Raw genomic sequence first — 18,654 nt, forward strand, 5'->3', positions numbered from 1 at the left:
GTTTTGATGAAACAACTTGAAACAACTTGAAAGCGGGTCTTGTGGCAGCAAGCATGAATTGCCCCCTTTGCTAAGCAAGGCTCACCCTAGATTGCATTTGAATGGGAGACTAGAAGTGTGGGCCCTGTAAGAGATTCCCCTCAGGAGATGGGGCTGCTGGGGTGGCGGGGGAGCATCTTCAGGCTTGCATGCAGAATTTATTTCGAGAGAGGAGAGCTGGTCTTGTGGTAGCAAGCATGACTTGTCCCCATAGCTAAGCAGGGTCTGCCCTGGTTGCATATGAATGGGAGACTTGATGTGTGAGCACTGCAAGATATTCCCCTCAGGGGATGAAGCCACTCTGGGAAGAGCAGAAGGTTTCAAGTTCCCTCCCTGGCTTTTCCAAGATAGGGCTGAGAGAGATTCCTGCCTGCAACCTTGGAGAAGCCACTGCCAGTCTGTGAAGACAATACTGAGCTAGATAGACCAATGGTCTGACTCAGTATATTGCAGTTTCCTATGTTCCTATGTTCCTATTTCAAATGTTTCAGCCATAGGGAACAAAGGGGAAACATGAAACAATTCATTGTTCCCCATGGGTAGCTCCTGGGGACACCTAAGTGGGCTCTGTGGTAGGGCATGATTGGTGCTACCTACCACCCAACCCACAAAAGATTTGGGTAAGTGGGCGATTTTAAATAATGTTTTAACTTTCCCCCCAAACACTCATAGGATCCTATGGGGTTTGGGGAAAGGTTAAACATTTTTTAAAAAATCAACCCACTTTGGTGTCTCTAGGAACAATGAGGGAACCCATGAGGAATGAACAATGGAGTGTTTTGAATTTCCCCATTGTTCCCTATGGCTGGAACAAGAGGCACTCACAGAGTTTTGCATTGTAATTTGCATTGCATTTTGCAACCCTGCCTTGAAAAATACTGCAGAAGTACACAGTAAAAAGGAATCTGTCTCTCCGAAAACAACACACGTTTCAAACACATTCCAAAAATGCCCCCAAAAGAATAACTGATCCAGAATCCATTGCTAGGGATGTACACGAACTGAGGTTCATGCATAGGTTCAGCGCCAAACCAGTTTGGTCAAGATCTGGTGCCAGAGGCATAGCTATAATTGAGCGAAAGGGTTCAAAGAACACAGGCCCCCAGCTCCTAAGGGCCCTCCAGCTCCACCCCTCCCTATTTTCTTCATTATCTCCCTCACTCTGGGGGGCCGCCAGAGAGAGGGATGAACATGGGGGCCCCTCCCCTAGCTACACCCCTGTCTGGTGCCATGCCCCCACCCCTGGCGTCACTGAGCCAGTTTGAACTGCATCAGAACTGGTTTGGCGCTGAACCTGTGCACAAACCTCAGCTTGTGCACATCTCTGTCCACTGCCAGCAACAGTGCCTGTGCTGCACTAACATCATTGACACAAGTTGCGCTCTCACACACAATTATAAATCCTTGCTTCCTATCATTGCAACAGCTGCCATGGTAGCACCCTTTCTTAGCATCAAGCATAGCCATAACTAGAACTGCATTTTGACTGAGTACACCTTGCAATGCAAATTGCAGAGCAGAGAGTGAAGCGCAAGTTAGTCTCAAGGCGAGACACAGAGCATAGCAATCACCAAGAAATATTATCACAGCAATCACCAAGAAATATTATATACACACACACCTACCTGCCACTGTCAATTTCTTGCCACAACACTATTATTATTATTAAACAAACCATAACTCTATTAAACAAACCATATTATTATGGTTGCACCTCTATTAAACAAACAAACCATAACTCAAGAAAGGCAGGCACCCAAGTTCTGCCTTTTGCCATTCTGAGTTCCAGCAAAACCAGATAGTTATAGCAGGAATAGGACAGCATATTGAGAAAAGAAAATCACAAAATCAAATCTACCTTCCTCCTCTCCTGATTTATCCTCTTCAAGAGAGGCATAAGGGATCTCTCTGCCTCCTTTCTGAAATTTGAAATTCTTTCCTTTTGTGTTCCCCTCCCATCCCAAGCCAATGGGGGCACGGTTGCCCATGACATCACTTGATTTGTATGATAACAAGCTAACCATGAAGCAAGGAGATTACAAGACAATCAGAAACCAGTGCCAGAAAACCAATAAGCAAGGGAAAACAGGCCTCCAAGTTTGAAATGGGGTTGTTCTGCTCTGAGTTTGAAATAGGCTCTGTTTTAAGAGGGCGTTGTATATCAAGCTCAAAACAGTCGAGATGGCCTATTTCGAGTCGAAATGTTTTGCGTTTAACACATCCTGCATGTCCCTGGTGTTTCCTTAACTGTGATTTAATGTGATTTAATGTATTGGGTTTTGTATGCATGCATGGGATAGTATAAAGCACAGCCAATATTAATGTGTTCAGTATTAATATGGATTGCTTTATAATGGTAAAATAAATAATTCTAAACAGCCTTCAGTAACAGTGTGTGTTGTGCATGCAATATCTACATTATTTTTCATATATTTGGAGGGAATGGTGCAGAAAAGATAGAAAAGCCTATCTACAGTGGCTAATATATTCATATCATTTATTTTGTTGCAGAACAACAAAGTCAGGCGTTATGCTTTTGAGCTCAAGATGCAAGACAAGAGTAGCTATCTCCTGGCAGCAGACAGTGAAATTGAAATGGAAGAATGGATAACAACTCTAAACAAAATTCTCCAGTTAAATTTTGAAGTTCTAATGCAAGAAAAAAGAAACGGAGACCATCATGATGGTAAACACAGGTTATTTTTGCTCATTGCTTTAGAGAAAGCAATTCACTAAAATAGGATTTATGGTGCTTTGTAGGTAGTTCACAGATCTCATTGCTGTGTTCAGTTGGTTCAGCAGGTATAGTCATTCTTGAGGGCTTGGCAAAGAACTGTTCCAGAAGCCACAGCTGTCTGTAGATGTGCCAGGTTTCTTCAAGGTACTAATTTTTTACCTCTTAGGCTTGGTACCCTATTGCTCACCTTGCCTTTTGAAGGAGAGGGAAAGCTCTAAATAAGAAGAGGTTTGCTGGATCACACCAAAGGTTATAGTGCTGCATTCAGTAGCCACTAATTGTTAGATGCCTCAAAGAGTACTACAAGCAGAATGCACATGAAGGCAATAACCTTCCTCGGTTATGACTACAGCTCCCAGAATCTGCAAACAAAAGCCATTACAGCTGTGGATGCTGGGAGTTGTAGTCAAAAACATCTGGGAATCCCTGTTAGAGGGAACACTGACAGAAAGTCCATGACGTGCATATGCTGGGCACGTGCATGTGCACGTTGCACTCACTCACACACATGTCAGGTGTGTGAGTGCAACGTGCATGCATACGCCCGGCATGCGTGCCAGCTACGTCCTGTTACTTTCGGCTGAAGAGGACATGGGGCAGCAGGGAGGTACACTGCCACCCTGACTGACACTTTTTAAATGGCACGCCGGCGGGGGGAATGCAGAGGAGGGGTAAAGGTATCCTCCCCCGCCCTTAAAGGTATGCCCCCCGCCTTCGCACCAGCTAAACAGCCAGCCATTCAGACTGGTTCAGAGGCCCTTAAAAGGTCCTATGAACAGGTTCATGCACATCCCTAGTATAGTCCAGGAGCTTGGAGGTCTCACAACCAGTTTATAAAACATACAATTGTTTTCAGAGCACATGAGATGAAGTTTCTAAAAGAACTGCACTGGCTGCTGCTATTATTTCTGAACGAAATACAAAGTGCTGGTTGTTACCTGTAAAGCCTTTAATGGCTAGGGCTCAGGGTACTTAAGAGAGCACCTTTTCTGTCGTGAACCCTGCGGCCTATTAAGATCATCTGGAGAGGTCCGGTTACTGTTGCCAGTTACTGTTGCCACTCGTTTGGTGGCAACTCAGGACCGGGCCTTCTCTGTGGCTGCCCCGGGGCTTTGTAATGCGCTCCCTGCTGAAATAAGAGCATCTCCTTCTCTGTTTGTTTTTAGGAGGACCCTGAAGACATACCTGTTCTTCCAGCTTTTAACTGAAATTTATATTTTAATTTGTTTTTATCTATTGTGATTTTTATCTGTTTTATGAATTTTAAATGTTTTATATTTTATATTATGTTGATTGATATACTATAAATATAATATAATTATTATATAAATATAAAATTGAGGGATATTATCCATTTTATTTATACCTGTATACAGCAGAAGGATGTCAAGTACAGATCCAGTTCTTTGATTTCTCTGTAGATATTTGAACATATGGGAAATTGATTACTATACCACAGCCTGTCACACTGGTCTTAAATTCGTTTTTGTTCTTAGACTTGGTTACAGCGTTTTCCTAAGGTTATCAGTGATTATTTATAGTGTATATGTATTTATAGTTTTATGTTTTAATTTACAGATGATGACCAAAGCAAGATGGATAGTTCCTCCTCCAGTATAGATAGCTATCTTCCTGAAATTGCCAAGGTAGTATTGTGCCTCTTACCTGAAACTGTGGATCATGGAATTATGAGATCTAATTTTAATCAAGGGAGGAATGTTGACAGTATCGTACTTCCATTTATATGGTTTTAACAGCATCCATTTTGTTGTGTTCGGCAAAATCTAATGTGTAATCAGTTTTTGTAACTCTACTAAGTCATTAAATACTTTGAAAAATAGTTGTTTAATATTAAGCACTCTTTTAAGACTGTTTTTATAACAAAAGGTCTAGCATGAACTTAACCTTTACAACATGCTTTTGTAAGATAGGCAAATATGAAGGAGAAATAATTACTATCGGCACTCTCATGCTGACTTCTGCCTTATTAATTAGAGCTATCACATAGTCCTATCTTCAGAAAGCTAGGAATTCCACTAGTTGGGATCTAGGAAGAGATAGCTTCTAAGCTTTTTTTTAAAAGGGAAGATGTCCACTGGCTTTTAAGTTTAGGTGGTTAAATGTGTTTGTTTTTAAAACTCTTACTTAAAACTTACATGCAGAATGTAATTCAGCTGTTCAATAAACTTAGTTTAGTTAAAACGATCTCTGTAGATTCAAACTGTAAGACAAAATAGCATCCAGTAGCAGATCTGTGGCTCATCAACTTCAGCCTGTGAACACTGTCACCTTCATTTTATGTACATAGATGGTTATATTTGGCATTCCTGCTCTAAAATTGAATTATTCTTATCCTGTTAATATAATGCAAAGAATGCCTAAAACATTATATTAAATCTTCTTTTGAAAAACTGCTAATTCAGATGTCTCTGAAAACTTATGTGAGTTAAGCTGGACATGAACATTTTATTCCCTTTGTGTGAATTATTCTAAAACGTATACACTTGTACTTTTTATATGCACATACTGTGAAAAAAGACAAGTTTAGTTTTGTAGGTGGTCATTGGGTCCTTGAGTCTGTTGAACACCTGCTTATTATATCTAATCTTGGTGCCACAAATGCTGCTTCCTTTTTCTGTGAACTCTAGAAGCTATTTTGGTTTTGTGTGCTGTTTTCTTTTGCACTCTGGGGCTGAGTCCTCTGTTGCTATTTGCAGCCTTTCCAGAAAACACCTGAGTGCTTGCGAACTGTACTTGAATTCTTGCTTTCAATCTACTTTGCATTTTTTCATATGCAGAAATTAAGAGTTTATGTTCAGTTGGCTAATGTGGCATCCTGCCTAAAGGATGCCTTTTGCAGTAGTTTCTGTAGTTATTCTTCTGTTGTGTAGTAATATTATGTCAGAATATTCAGTGGTAACTTGCTGCTTATGATATGCCTGCTTCTCCCTCTTTCATAAGCAGACTGAGTACTGGACTGTAGAGTTCATTGTGCCATTCTAATTAGTGGTGCCCAAGTTTCCTCCTTTCACTGACTCTTTGTTGTTGTTTTTGTTTGTTTTTGAACGAAAATATTCCAAGCAGGATGTGTGTTGGTCAAGAAGGTTGTGTTTTAGTACAAAAATAACTAATATGCAAGGCTTGCAAAAACAGGCCCTAATCTAAAGGAATATAGAACTGAATACAGTAGCAAATGAGAAGTTGGCCACATTGTTAGACTGTGTTTTGTCTCAACCATTGTTTTTCTTCTTCATCTCCCACTGCTGTTCATTAAATTTTTCTTCTTGGCTAGTTTCTGAAGCAGTTCCTCTGCACTACCTTTTTCGATCTTTCCACCTGTTCTAGTGACCCCATGTCACCTTTTGACCTCTCACACTTTGGCATTTTTATTGCAAAATTATGGAACTATACTTTAGGAAGCACTGACTCTGATTAAGCCCTGCTGTCTAGGAAGGCTATTGGGAAAAAAGGGGTGAATAAAAAGAGGAAATGTAAAGTTCAGAAGGTTAGAAATGAGAACAGAACAAAGTGGAAAAGAAGCTCGCCCTTTTCAGGTGTTATATAGCCATGTGTTCTAGTTGGTATGTCCCTTGCCAACTGGAGTATGCTGGCAAGACCTGCACAAATCTGTCCCTTAACCACAACTCCTTGCTCTCCAAAAATACAGTGTGTGTGTTTCAGCAGACAAGTGCTTAAGGAGCCGGTCGGTGCAGGAGCCAGGGCTTGGTGGCATGCTCTTGCTGGCATTGTAACCATCAGGCGCATAAGGAGGCTGGTTGCAGCCCATGTGCGGCCGCTGCTGTGGCCCCTTGACCCTGCCCCCCACATCTGACGTCAGACACAGGGCGCCAGCTAGCGACACCCCAGTGTCAGACGTCAGATGTGGGGGACGTGGTCTCACTTCCAAACGGGGCAGCATGGGCCTGAGCGACTCTGCCTGCCTTAAAGGCAGGGAGAGCCATTCCGGCTGCACTGCCAATGCAGCGCGGATCGATCTCTTTCCTATTCAGGGCCGCATGGCCCCGTTTGGGAGGGAGATCAATCAGCCCCACTGCGTTGGCAGCGAGACCAGGAGCAGCTCTCCCTGCCTTTAAGGCAGGGAGAGTCACTCCGGCTGTGCTGCCCAATGCAGCACAGGCCAGTTCGTGGCTGCACCGATTTCGGCTCCAAATGTGGCCATTTGGAACTGAAATAATGCACCTGCGTCTGACATCAGACGCAGGGTGTGTCTGCCCTGATTGGTGGCGACCCGGGTTCTTTGAGCCCGTTTGCCCAATGGTGGCTCCGCCCCTGGTAACCATGTACAGTGTGCACAGTTACAGAATGCCTGAAGAAGACTACACCTGAGTAGAAAAAAGAGGGGCTTGGGTATGTGTAAAAGAACAAAAAGAAATGGAATTGCTGAGAGCAAAATTTAATGGGGAGGGTAAGCAAAAATGAAATAATGTAAGATGAAGGGGGAAAGCAGAAGGAGCAGAGAAAGAAGAAAGCAAATTAAGAAAGAAGACTAAATTCTGACATTTATTTCATGAATGGTGCAGTAGTGATTTATTAAAGAATAGATCTCGATGCATTCAAGTAGAACTCATCTTCAGGGGAAGTCATGTACGAAGCAGGATACTCAACTTCTAAGCAGCTTAGCTACTCTTTAATTAACTGCTACTGCACCATTACTGTTTCCTTTCTCCCTATTCTTTGGCATGGTGCTTTCCCCTCCTGTGTGCTACCTTTATTTCTCAATAGCCCTATGAGGTAATGTTAAGCTAAGATTCGGTGACTGGTCCAAAGTCACCCATTGAGTTTCATAGCTAGGTGGAAATCCTGCCCCATCCAAATCCAACACTGTTGGATAGTGTGTAGGGTTTTAAATAAGAGAAGAGAGAGATCTATATAGTCATAGGAATGTTTTTGGAGAGGGTAAATGAAATGGAAGACCATGCTCTAAGGCTTAAAGCTGAAATCATAGTAAATCATTATAATTTCACTTGTAAAAGCTTCTCAACCTATCTGTTAATTATGGTAGAGAAAGGCATTCTTGGGTCCCAGGTAGCCTTAGGCTGTCATTGCCCTGCTCCTGGGCACTCTCTGGCATCTGTTGTAGATGGAATCCAGCTGGATTAGGAGGGACTGGTTGGAAAAGGAAGGCGTGATGGCCAGGTCCTTGCTGCTACACACTAGCCCCTTATTTGAAATACAAGAAGTGCTGTAAGTCAAGTTTGAGAATAAGATGGAACTGAGGGAGCTAACCAGATCAGAAAAGGAATTAAATAATATACTAAGGGAAGCAATAAGAGGGGTCAGTTCTACAAACGTAGGGTGAAAGGAGAAACCTGCTTTCTTCTGTATCCAGGTACCAGTCACCAGGCCTAGCTTTTTGTTCTAAATGCCTGGATTTTTGCATCCCTGGTTAATCTTATCCATCTCTCTCTTCTTATTGGGCCAACCCTCAGGAGCAGATTTTTGGGGGGTGGGGAGGCACAGGGGATTGCACAAGGGATTGGCTCTTTCCCCCTTGAGCAGTGTAGCTTAAACCTGTTCACTCAAGTCTTTCTTAAGATTCAGTCAGTTGTTGGTTGCTGCATATACTTCTACGTAAAGAACCATTTTACTGAACAATGCATGAAAAGTACTGTATTTAAAAATGTTTATATTTATGACAACTCTGTGAAATGGCACCAAGCCCAGTCTTCTCTAGGAATATTTAATTAGTAATCTGTGGATCTAAACTATAATGCTAAATTGTTTTGTTTTGTTTTTTAACTTAATAAACTACCAACTTAACTGTTTACAGCAAAGCAAAATGAGAAAATATAGCTAATGGTTAAAATGTCGCCTTTTAGAATGTTTACAGTAAAAACAATTTTAAAATTATCATTATTTTGCAGGGTTACAGAGATTCTGAGATCAAATTCAAAAGTGAAAGCAGGGTTAAACTCTTTGCCTTGGATCCAGATACACAGGTTAGACAAATGGGGGGGAAATGAAGCTTTTTCATTACATGTTTTTGTCAAGTTAGAACTTACTTTCACTCTCCTCTTTTAAAGAAACTTGATTTTTCTGGTATCGAGCCAGAAGTAAAGCCATTTGAAGAAAAGTTTGGGAAGAAAATCCTGGTGAAGTGCAATGATTTATCTTTCAATCTGCAAAGCTGTGTGGCTGAAAATGAAGAAGGACCAACAACAAATGTAAATACTTTTGAGAGTTCCCTAAATTTGGAATGCTGAATTTATTTCATTCATAAACATAGGAAAGCACAAAAACTCTCATCACTTCATAAAATCTTGTTTGGAAAATGGAATTTTGAGAACAATTACTGCATCCTGAGATGCCTTTTGAAGTTTTATGATCCAGAGCAGGAGCAAAATCAGATGGTTCTTGTCAGAGGCAGGGGAGGAAGTCCAGAAAGTTGTGGAGAACTGGATGACTAGGGAATAATTGTAGTTGAATAGGATTCCAGGATGGTTTCGTGTCTTACAGTGCTTGGGAATTCTTATTGTTGGGTTAAATACAAATTTTTGAAAGAGCACAAAATCTTTAAGAGTGTATATGTTGCTGTAAAATACTTAGCTCTGTATAGTACTTTAACTTATCGAATGCTGTGCTTAACTTATTTAACTCAATTTATATTGGAAGAATAGTGGTATGGTATAGTATGGTATTAGTAACTTCTTGGTGTGTAGTACACAGTAGTCATATTTACTTGTCTTCCAGTGTCTTGAAGTTTGAAAATAATGATATTTGGCTTCATAATGGTCACGGTCTTAATGATCTTAACTATCATATTTCTATACTGCCTGATATAATGTCCGTCTTTCCTTTTTGATGTCCAGGTAGAGCCATTTTTCATCTCACTGTCACTATTTGACATTAAAGAAAACCGGAAGATTTCATCAGACTTCCATGTGGACTTGAACCACAGCACAGTGAGACAAATGATACCTAATGCATCACAGCAGTTGTTGAATGGCAGCAGTGATTGCTTACATCAGATTCAAGTTCTTATTCCAGAGATTATGTTGCAGTATCCAAAACAGGTAAGGATAAAGATCTCTCAACCTTTTAAGTGCAGAACAAAGACACACTACATTTTTCTGTCATTAAAATAATTTCTTTCTAGGGAATCTTCTCCGTAATGTGTCCACATGCTGATATTTTTCTGGTGGCTAGAATAGAAAAAGTCCTTCAGGGGAGCATTACTCACTGTGCTGAGCCATATATGAAAAGTTCTGATTCTTCTAAGGTATGGTATTTTTCTTATACTTGATTGGCTGAGAAAAGTGGTTTTAATTTGACTCTTTGGTGTTCTGCTGTAATATGATGACTCTACGTAGTGTTGAGGTATTGGAATGAAATTTTGGTACACATTTCAAGGCACAAATCTACTTTTTAGGTTTGAATACAAGCACAACTTGAATACAAGCACATCATTCTGCCTACAGCAGACTCAGAAATAAGACCTTTCAGACGTTGCTTAATTAATTAAGGTTTAGTTGGAAAAGGAATTTTGTTTAAAGTTTTTCGGATTAAAAGCAGGAAAGGTTTGACCTCTTAGGTGATTCCTAGGCAACAGGGTTGATCTAGTTTGATCTGGGTTGAGATCCATAAGAAGTGGGGTTACTGCGCCTGCGCAGGGACCATGTGGTAGCTATGCCGAAGTTTGTCGTGGTGTCCTGGCCATGCCCCCGCACCCTGAGCGTACTGTTTAAAAGCGGCCAGGTCTCATGTTCCTCAGTTCTTTTCTGACCGCCATTGAGATTGGACCTCGGTCTGCTGCTAGTCGGGAAGTTCCTTGTATTTTTTCAAAAACCTTTGTGAGTTTTGTGAGATTTTGTAAATTTGTTCTACTTTCAGATTGCTAATACGGTTTTTTGATGCAGACTGGTTGACAAGAAACACTTTCCTTCTGACCCAGACCAACTGACATACTCTCTCCCTCGATTTTGACCCGGACTGGCTGACACAACTCCCTTGGTTTTTCTGACTGCTTGACTGGACTAAGGACTCTTCCACTTTATCACTACATGAAAGCTGAGGAGAAAAAAAACTTTAAGAGGTGCGAGCACTATAAAGCCAAACTTCCCTCTAAGGATTTGCATGACCTGTGTCTCATTTGCTTGGGAGAACAACATAACGTCGTCTCATGTAAGATATGCCTCTCTTTCTCAAAGCAAACTCGAAAAAACCGCACACTCCACCTTCACTCGGCGATATATGACGACATGCTGAGCCCTTCAACACCGGGGACACCCTGCCCTTTGGTGTCAGGGGTGAAGACCCCTCCAAAGTCCTCCTCAGCACCTCCATCGACAATGACTTCTCATAAGTGTAAGTCGCAACCTAGACGAGCAACCTAGATGAGGCATGACTTCAAGTCCTGCTCATTCTTTAAAGGATGATTCGAGAAAGCATGAAAAATGGAGCTCAACGTTGACTGCTTCCTCAACATCGCACTCAGCATCGATGGAAATCCCCCTTCAACACTGATGCCTAGAGGCGATTCAACGTCGACATGCAGAGAAGAACGCTCGTTGACATCTACTTCAGGGTTGAAGCCTGTTCTGCCGCAAGGCTCTGTGGGACACTGCTTGGTGTTGACGCCTCCGAAACTCCAGGGCACCAATTGGCTCTCCATGCTGAGTGATAAACGCCAGAGGCTCATCGACCTAATGGCAAAGCGGACTCCTTCACCCTCAAAGGTGAAGCTCCCCTTCTCACCTCCAGGAGTTGGCAACACCACCCTCGATACCACCGACAGTGTCAATACCGAGCCTTCGAGCTCAACTCAGCTGCCTGCGCACCCGCTTTCGACATCGACTGCGCCGATACTGAGAGCCCGTTCTCTCTCGCCGGCTTAGACGCCATGTCATCTTCTCCTCCTGCTACGCCAAGGGTGACAGTCCTCCCTCTCTCAACACTTCATACTCTAGTGATCTCTATCTTCAGACAGGTCTCTCCTCGAGACTGACCGCCACCACCGGCCTTCAACATAGATGATGGAGATCATGCCAGTACTGCTGTGAGTCTTGTTCCAGCAGAAACTAATACGCTCCTCACATTGCTGGACTCGACATCGAATACTCCATCGACGTCAATGTTCTTGGGTTGTCTTCCATCTGAAGCAGAGCCGCAAAAGGCTGCATCCTCGTTCACTCGCCCATCACCTGCGTTGACAGCAGCCCAGTTGCAGAGCCCTTTCTCTTGGCACACGTGTGGCTTCACCCATACAGGGTCGACCCAACCTATGGGCTCTTCTTCATCAGCGGCTCCCTATGTTAGTGAATCTACCAGGTCATGGAAACCTGTTTCTCAACTTCCCCCGCCTGCGACGTTGTCTACTGTCACATGTCCTAAGTGTATCACAATGTCCACCCAGACTATTTCTACAACTCTGGCACACCAAGCCTCACAGACTGAATCCACTGTGACATGTTCAGTGACTACCCAGACGGAAATCCCTACCTATATGGGCACTACAGCAACGACTCAAACTATGGTTCCTCCCTCACCATCTGCCTTACACTCAGACCATTGTGGTTCATCCGATTTTTAGTCAGAGCATGAGGAGGAGGAAGACAGTGTTGTGGAGCTACCAACTGATGTGGCCCCTGCTACTTATGTCTCACCAAATGAGGAGCTCAAGACATATCACAAACATGTGCGAGCCATGGCTGCAGCACTGGGGCTGGATCTTTGGTTGGAGCTGGCCACCATAGATGATCCAGTCTATAATTTCATGCTCAAAACCCAGTCAATGGCGCCAGTGGCTTTGCCAGTGCTTCCTGTTATAACGCTGGCTGCCAAGTGCACCTGGAAGGAACACCTCCACCCCAACGTTTAAGCGCCTTGAGAGCTTTTATTGTATCCAGGACAAGGATAATGCCTACCTCCACAAGCATCCTGCACCTAATAGTCTAGTAATTGACTGCGCCTCCATGTCTAAATCTAGGAAACGTTATACGGTGCCACCTGACAAAGAGAGTCAGAAATTGGACCTCCTGGGCAGAAAGGTTTATTCAACCTCCTGCCTTAAGGTGTCCAACTACTCCACCTGTACAGCTAAATATAGTCATAGCATCCGGGAAACTTTGTTTGCAGACTTGGACGCTTTGCCCCCAGATGAATTTTGGAAGAAATTCTGCCACACTCTGGAACAATCCGGTGACCTGACCAGGCAGCTGCTTAGCATCACCAAGCACTTGGCTGAAAGTGAGTCTCATGCAGTGACAGCAGCAATCATTCTTTGTAGACACGCTTGGTTGTGCTCCACCAATTTACAGCCCGATATGCGAGACAAGATAGAAGGCTTAGCCTTTGATGGCTCTGGCCTTTTCAGAGAAGCAACTGACTCAACGATGGAACAGCTAAAGAAATCAAAGTTTATGACAAAAACATTTACAAATAAAGCCTCCACTTCAACATCTTACCAACCAAGATACCGCTCCTCCTTCCAGCGGCAGAGACCACCATACCATCACCAAAATCGCCAGGATTACCGGAAGCCATATTCTCAGTACCAGATAAGGAATTTTCAAGCCAAATCAAAATCCAGCCAGTCTCAGTACAAAGCCACCGACACCCAAAAGCATCCTTGAGCCATCTGTCTGCTCATCGACACCACCTCTCTCCCCATCCCTGCCTGTGGGGGTTCTACCATCATCTCCACTGCCACATTACATCAGACTGGCGGGCCCTGCCCCCCACATGGCACCATATAACATTAGACCGCTGGGTCCTGAAGATCATATCCTTGGGGTATGCTATCGAGTTCAGGATGATACCACGGTTCATGGGAATGAGATTCACCCCTTCAACAAGTGCCTTGCAAGAGGAGGTGAAGGAGTTGCTGGAGAAAGGGGCAATAGCCCCAGTGTCGTGGGTGGACAGGTGGAACGGCTTCTATTCCCGCTACTTTCAAATCCACAAGCGGGACGGGGGGGTGGGGTCGCCCCATCATGGACCTCAGCCGTTTAAACAAATTTGTGCACGTCCGGAAATTTCGCATGATGGCGTTGCAACAAATTCTTCCACTTCTATAAGGGGAGAAGTGGCTTGCAACGCTGGATCTCAAAGACGCCTACTTTCACGTCAGTATCAGACCTCAACACTGGAGGTATCTGTGATTTACTGTAGGAAGCCAAGTATTCCAATACAATGTATTGCCCTTTGGACTGTCCACCACCTCAAGGGTCTTTACAAAGTGCATGGCCCCAGTGATTGCCCACCTGCACACACTAGGAATTTTGACTTATCCATACTTGGATGATTGGCTCTTGACCTCAAAGAGCAAAAGCGAGTTACATTCGCACATCTGCTGTGTGTTGATCCTTCTGCAGGACCTGGGCATCCAGGTGAACTGGAAGAAATCTCACCTGGACCTGGTCCCAGTGACCACTTACATAGGGACAGTCCTGGACATGGAGAACCAAAGGACATACTTACCAGAAAAGCGATATGTTCGCATTCGAGACCTAGTGGGACTCTGCCAACAATCTCCTGTTCAATCAGCCCTTACAATTCAATGCCTCTTGGGCCTAATGGCTTCCTGCAATACAGTCATCCACTTTGCGCGCTTGACCAAACCAAACTGCAGTTGTGGTTCCTGTCTGTCTTCCACCCGTCCAGACACAGCCAATGAAAATGCCTGGAGATCCCACCCCAAGTCCTGGACTCTCTCACATGGTGGAAGCAGCAAAGGAATCTCCTCAAGGAGGTGCCCTTTCAAACCATTATTCCATCAGTCTGGCTGACAACAGATGGGGAGCGCACTGTGGCCGTCACCAGACCCAAGGGAGGTGGTCTCCAAAACAAACCAAGTTACACATCAATTTTCTCAATTTTTTTCTTCTTGCTGGCAGTTTTTCTTGCACTACAAGCTTTTCAACTGCTCCCCCAGGGCTCGTCTGTCCAAATACAACTGGACAACACGACAGCTCTGGCATACATCAACCACCAGGGCGGCACGGTGTCTTGCAACCTGTGTGCCCTGGCTGTTCAAATATGGAATTGGTGCATCCGGCACCGGGTCTCACCTGTGGCTGTCTACATCAAGGGGCTGGACAATGTCCTGGTGGACGACCTCAGCCGAGTTTTCCTCCAGGACAAACCCCATGAGTGGGAACTCAAATTGGAATATATCAGCCCCATCTTCAACCAATGGCTTCAACCAACTGTGGACCTGTTTGCAACAGCCTTGAATATGAAGTGTGCCCACTTCTGTTCCAGGGCGGGGCACGACCCACTGTCCTTAGGGGATGCTTTCCAGCTGGACTGGACAGGGGAATCACCATACATGTTTCCCCCTCAACTGATAATTGCCAGAGTGGTGGCTCATCGTCTTGCAACTCCAGTTCCTTGTATTCTGGTGATGCCGTGGTGGCCAAGGCAGCTTTGGTTTCCACAGGTACACAGACTGTCCCAGAATCGGTACCGGCATCTTCTGCAGGTGCTGGATTTTCTGTCTCAAGATGACAGTCACGTCCTCCACCCAGACGTACACACTCTATGGCTGACCATGTGGCACATAGGATTCTGAAGGAAATCCTGTTGAATCGTAGAAAAGAGTCCACCAGGCGAAATTACACTAGCAAGTGGCTCCGCTTCCAAAGCTACGCCAGGACCAGAGGTTTTCTGCCCCAACATGCATTTGTCAAAGAGGTGTTACTGTACCTCTTCTCTTTGAAGGTTCAGGGCCTGGCTAATGTTTCCTTGAAAGTCCACCTAGCTGCTCTCTCGTCACGTCACCCGGGCTCAGATGGAACAACTCTCTTTTCTCACCCAAAGAGTAAGGCATATCTGAAGAGCTTGTCTAATGTCTACCCTCCAATAAAGCCCCCGGTAGAATCCTGGAGTCTCTCATTGGTTCTCTCCACGGTCACAGAGGCACCATTTGAAACCATGGCGACGGCACCTTTACAACTAGTCACCTGAAAGACTGCCTTCTTAGTTGCCATCACGACAGCCAGACGTGTAAGTGAGCTTGTGGCTCTGCGGATCGATTCGCCACACTAGATTCTACCACACTAGATTCTAGTCCTGATGCGCATGGACCCTATTATTCTACCCAAGGTTGTGTCGGGTTTTCATCTGAACCAGGACATTGTCCTCCCAACTTTCTTTAGGAACCCATCTTCGGCTCTGGAGAGATCCATGCATTCTCTCGACGTGCACAGAGCACTCCTATTTTACCTGGCACGGACAAAGGACTTTTGCAACTCAGTACGCTTGTTCGTGGCCTATGCAGGCTCCTTCAAGGGCGCCTGCATTTCTCGTCAACATTTGTCCAGATGGTTAGTGGACCTCATATTGCTTATATATAAGCTTCAGAACCAAACTCCACTGGAAGCCATCAAAGCCCATTCAACCAGGGCACATGCTTCCTCAGCTGCACACCTTTCTGGAATGACTTTCATGGACATCTGCAAAGCAGCAACCTGGACTACCTTCGTGAAGCATTATGCCATAGATGTACGCTCTGCTCTGCTGCAGAGGCTAACTTTGGGAGGAGCGTTTTAAAGAGGGTGTTACCTTAGCTGCTACTGCTCCCTCCTTCTTTTGGAGCTTGCCAAACACCCACTTCTTATGGATCTTGACCCAGATAAACAGGTTGCTCACCTGCAACTGATGATCTGGTAGAGATCCGTCAACATCCATAAGACCCTTCCTTCCTACCCCTCTGCAGTAGTGTACTAAGGTGTGCAGCCCTTGACTGTTTACTTTACCAAGATCACTCTTCCAAAAAACCCCAAAAAACCACTTACGATCTCACCTGGATGGTCGTCCTTTGAGGCAGTCATCCAGAGAACTGAGGAACGTGCATCCTGGCCACCTTTAAATAGCACGCTCAGGTCGTGGGCGTGTGACCAGGACACCTTGACAAGCTTCGGCATAGCTACCGCATGGTCCCTGCACAGGTTTAGGAACCCCACTTCTTATGGATGTTGACAGATCTCTAGCAGATCATCAGTTACAGGTGAGCAACCTGTTTTTTCTGGTGCCCAAATGTCTCCTCCTAATTTTCTGATGAGAATTGCAAATCTTCATGTTTTTATTGTTTATAAAATTAAGTAAATGGACAGGAAAAAGGTGAGGGGGTGGGGTGTAGAAGAAGAAAACCAGGGTATATGCTGAAAATGATTGCAAAGTGATACATGGATGTATGCATCTAATCTTGCCCACGATTGCTGTGTACTGGCTCTGCATTTATATTTAGTGTTCTTTTGTAGAACAATATCTGTACTAGTAAGACTCAGTGATTTCTTTTTATTGCTTACAGGTTGCTCAGAAGGTTCTGAAAAATGCTAAGCAGGCATGCCAGCGACTAGGACAGTACAGAATGCCATTTGCTTGGGCAGCTAGGTAATGGATGACTATTTGAATTCATTTTTCTTCAGAGTGGAGTGTTGCCTGTTTTGGTTTCAACTAAATTTAGTATTACAGAATTTTCATTTTTTTGCAGATAATAGGAACAAAGCTAAATTCACTGGCTGACATCCTGACTAAGGTAGTGGCAGTGCACCATGAAGTCATGTCTCTCTTATGGTGCAGAGGGTACAGAGTACTGATAGTGATTTTTGCCAATTTCTGCTTTCCCAAAAAATATCCTGTATCATCTGAAAACATGACTCCCCACCTCATCCTGTGCACCCCGCATTGCAGAGCTATGAAAGCTCTTTCCGGTGCAGACTCCTGCTAACTGAGCAAAGAGGCACCTTTAAAAGTGGTGATTCTCTTAGATTTACAAGGGGTAGAGCATCTGTCCCTATCCAACCCTAACACAGCATCCCTCCAGTCAATGGCAGCTGGTGCTCGCTGGGACAGGAAGGGTGATGAGCAGGGCAGCTTATGCCTTTAACATGGTGATAAGCCCCTCTGCTTGCAGCTGCCTTGCTAAGACTTTAGTGCACTGGCCATGACATGGTTGAGCCTCTCAGATTTTTACCAGGCTCAACCCTGAAATGGCTGGGACACTTGCTTCTTGGCCAGCTGAGTGGCAGTGGAACCACTTCAGTGACAGGACTCATTACCTTATTAAAGGCATAAGCTGCCCTGCTCACCACCCTTCCTGCCCCAGCGAGCACCAGCTGCCACTACCTCCAGTGGTTGTTGCTGGTGTCTGATTCTTTTTAGATTGTGATGTTATGTTTGTTTTTAGATTGTATGCCCTTTTGAGACAGGAAGCTGTCTTTTTTTAATGTAAGCCTCTTTGAGAACTTCTGTTGGGAAGAAGTATATACATATTTGTAGTAGCAGTAGTAGTGGTGTGTTCCTGGTGCACTGCCACTTGTTTAGTCAGGGTGTTAGTCACTACATCTTAATTGCATTCTAGTCAAACGTTTTGGAAAATAATAAATACTACTTTAATATTTAATAAATAATCAAATACATGGTGGTGTTATGTGTATTCAGGCAGGACTTTGATTTCTTTTCTTGTGGCCATTTTTGCTTGCTTCAGTCCATTGACTAAAGTGAGGCCAGGGGCGTGACTATAATAGGACAAGGGGAGACAGTTGTCTGGGGGCCCAGAGGCAAGTCACATGACTGACTCCCCCAGCCGTGCACCTGCCCGGGCTTCCTTCAGTTGTATTCATCCTCCAAAATTGATGTGAGTGTTGAGACCTGGAGTTACCGGATGAGCATGTCTTTCTCTAGTACCATTAAATGACTTGCATTGTCCACAATTTACAAAACCTTTTAAAAAATAATGACTTGCATTGTCCACAACTTACAAAACCTTTAAAAATATAATTTAGGATGATGTTCTATTGTGGCACATAGGAGGGAGGGAGGGAGGGAGGGAGGGGGAGAGAGAGAGAGAAAGAAAGAAAGAAAGAAAGAAAGAAAGAAAGAAAGAAAGAAAGAATTTTACTTAAGTGCGGGCG

The 18,654-nt window shown here is 44.1% G+C and overlaps 1 protein-coding gene across 27 annotated transcripts in view; it reads left to right on the plus strand.

Annotated features, from left to right (window-relative positions):
- DOCK9 (dedicator of cytokinesis 9) overlaps positions 1 to 18,654 on the plus strand; it is a 234,727-nt gene that overhangs the window by 96,992 nt on the left and 119,081 nt on the right. For all 27 annotated transcript variants that reach the window (XR_008318483.1, XM_053304835.1, XM_053304841.1 and 24 more), the window contains 7 exons: positions 2,551 to 2,725; positions 4,355 to 4,422; positions 8,662 to 8,736; positions 8,821 to 8,961; positions 9,607 to 9,810; positions 9,894 to 10,016; positions 17,049 to 17,131. Coding sequence is in view for 26 of the 27 variants with exons in the window: in XM_053304835.1 (XP_053160810.1) it covers positions 2,551 to 2,725; positions 4,355 to 4,422; positions 8,662 to 8,736; positions 8,821 to 8,961; positions 9,607 to 9,810; positions 9,894 to 10,016; positions 17,049 to 17,131 (869 nt within the window). In the remaining variant the exon portion in view is untranslated. The remainder of the gene's footprint in view (positions 1 to 2,550; positions 2,726 to 4,354; positions 4,423 to 8,661; positions 8,737 to 8,820; positions 8,962 to 9,606; positions 9,811 to 9,893; positions 10,017 to 17,048; positions 17,132 to 18,654) is intronic.

This window comes from Hemicordylus capensis, chromosome 3, assembly GCF_027244095.1.
Source record: "Hemicordylus capensis ecotype Gifberg chromosome 3, rHemCap1.1.pri, whole genome shotgun sequence".
NCBI lineage: Eukaryota > Metazoa > Chordata > Lepidosauria > Squamata > Cordylidae > Hemicordylus > Hemicordylus capensis.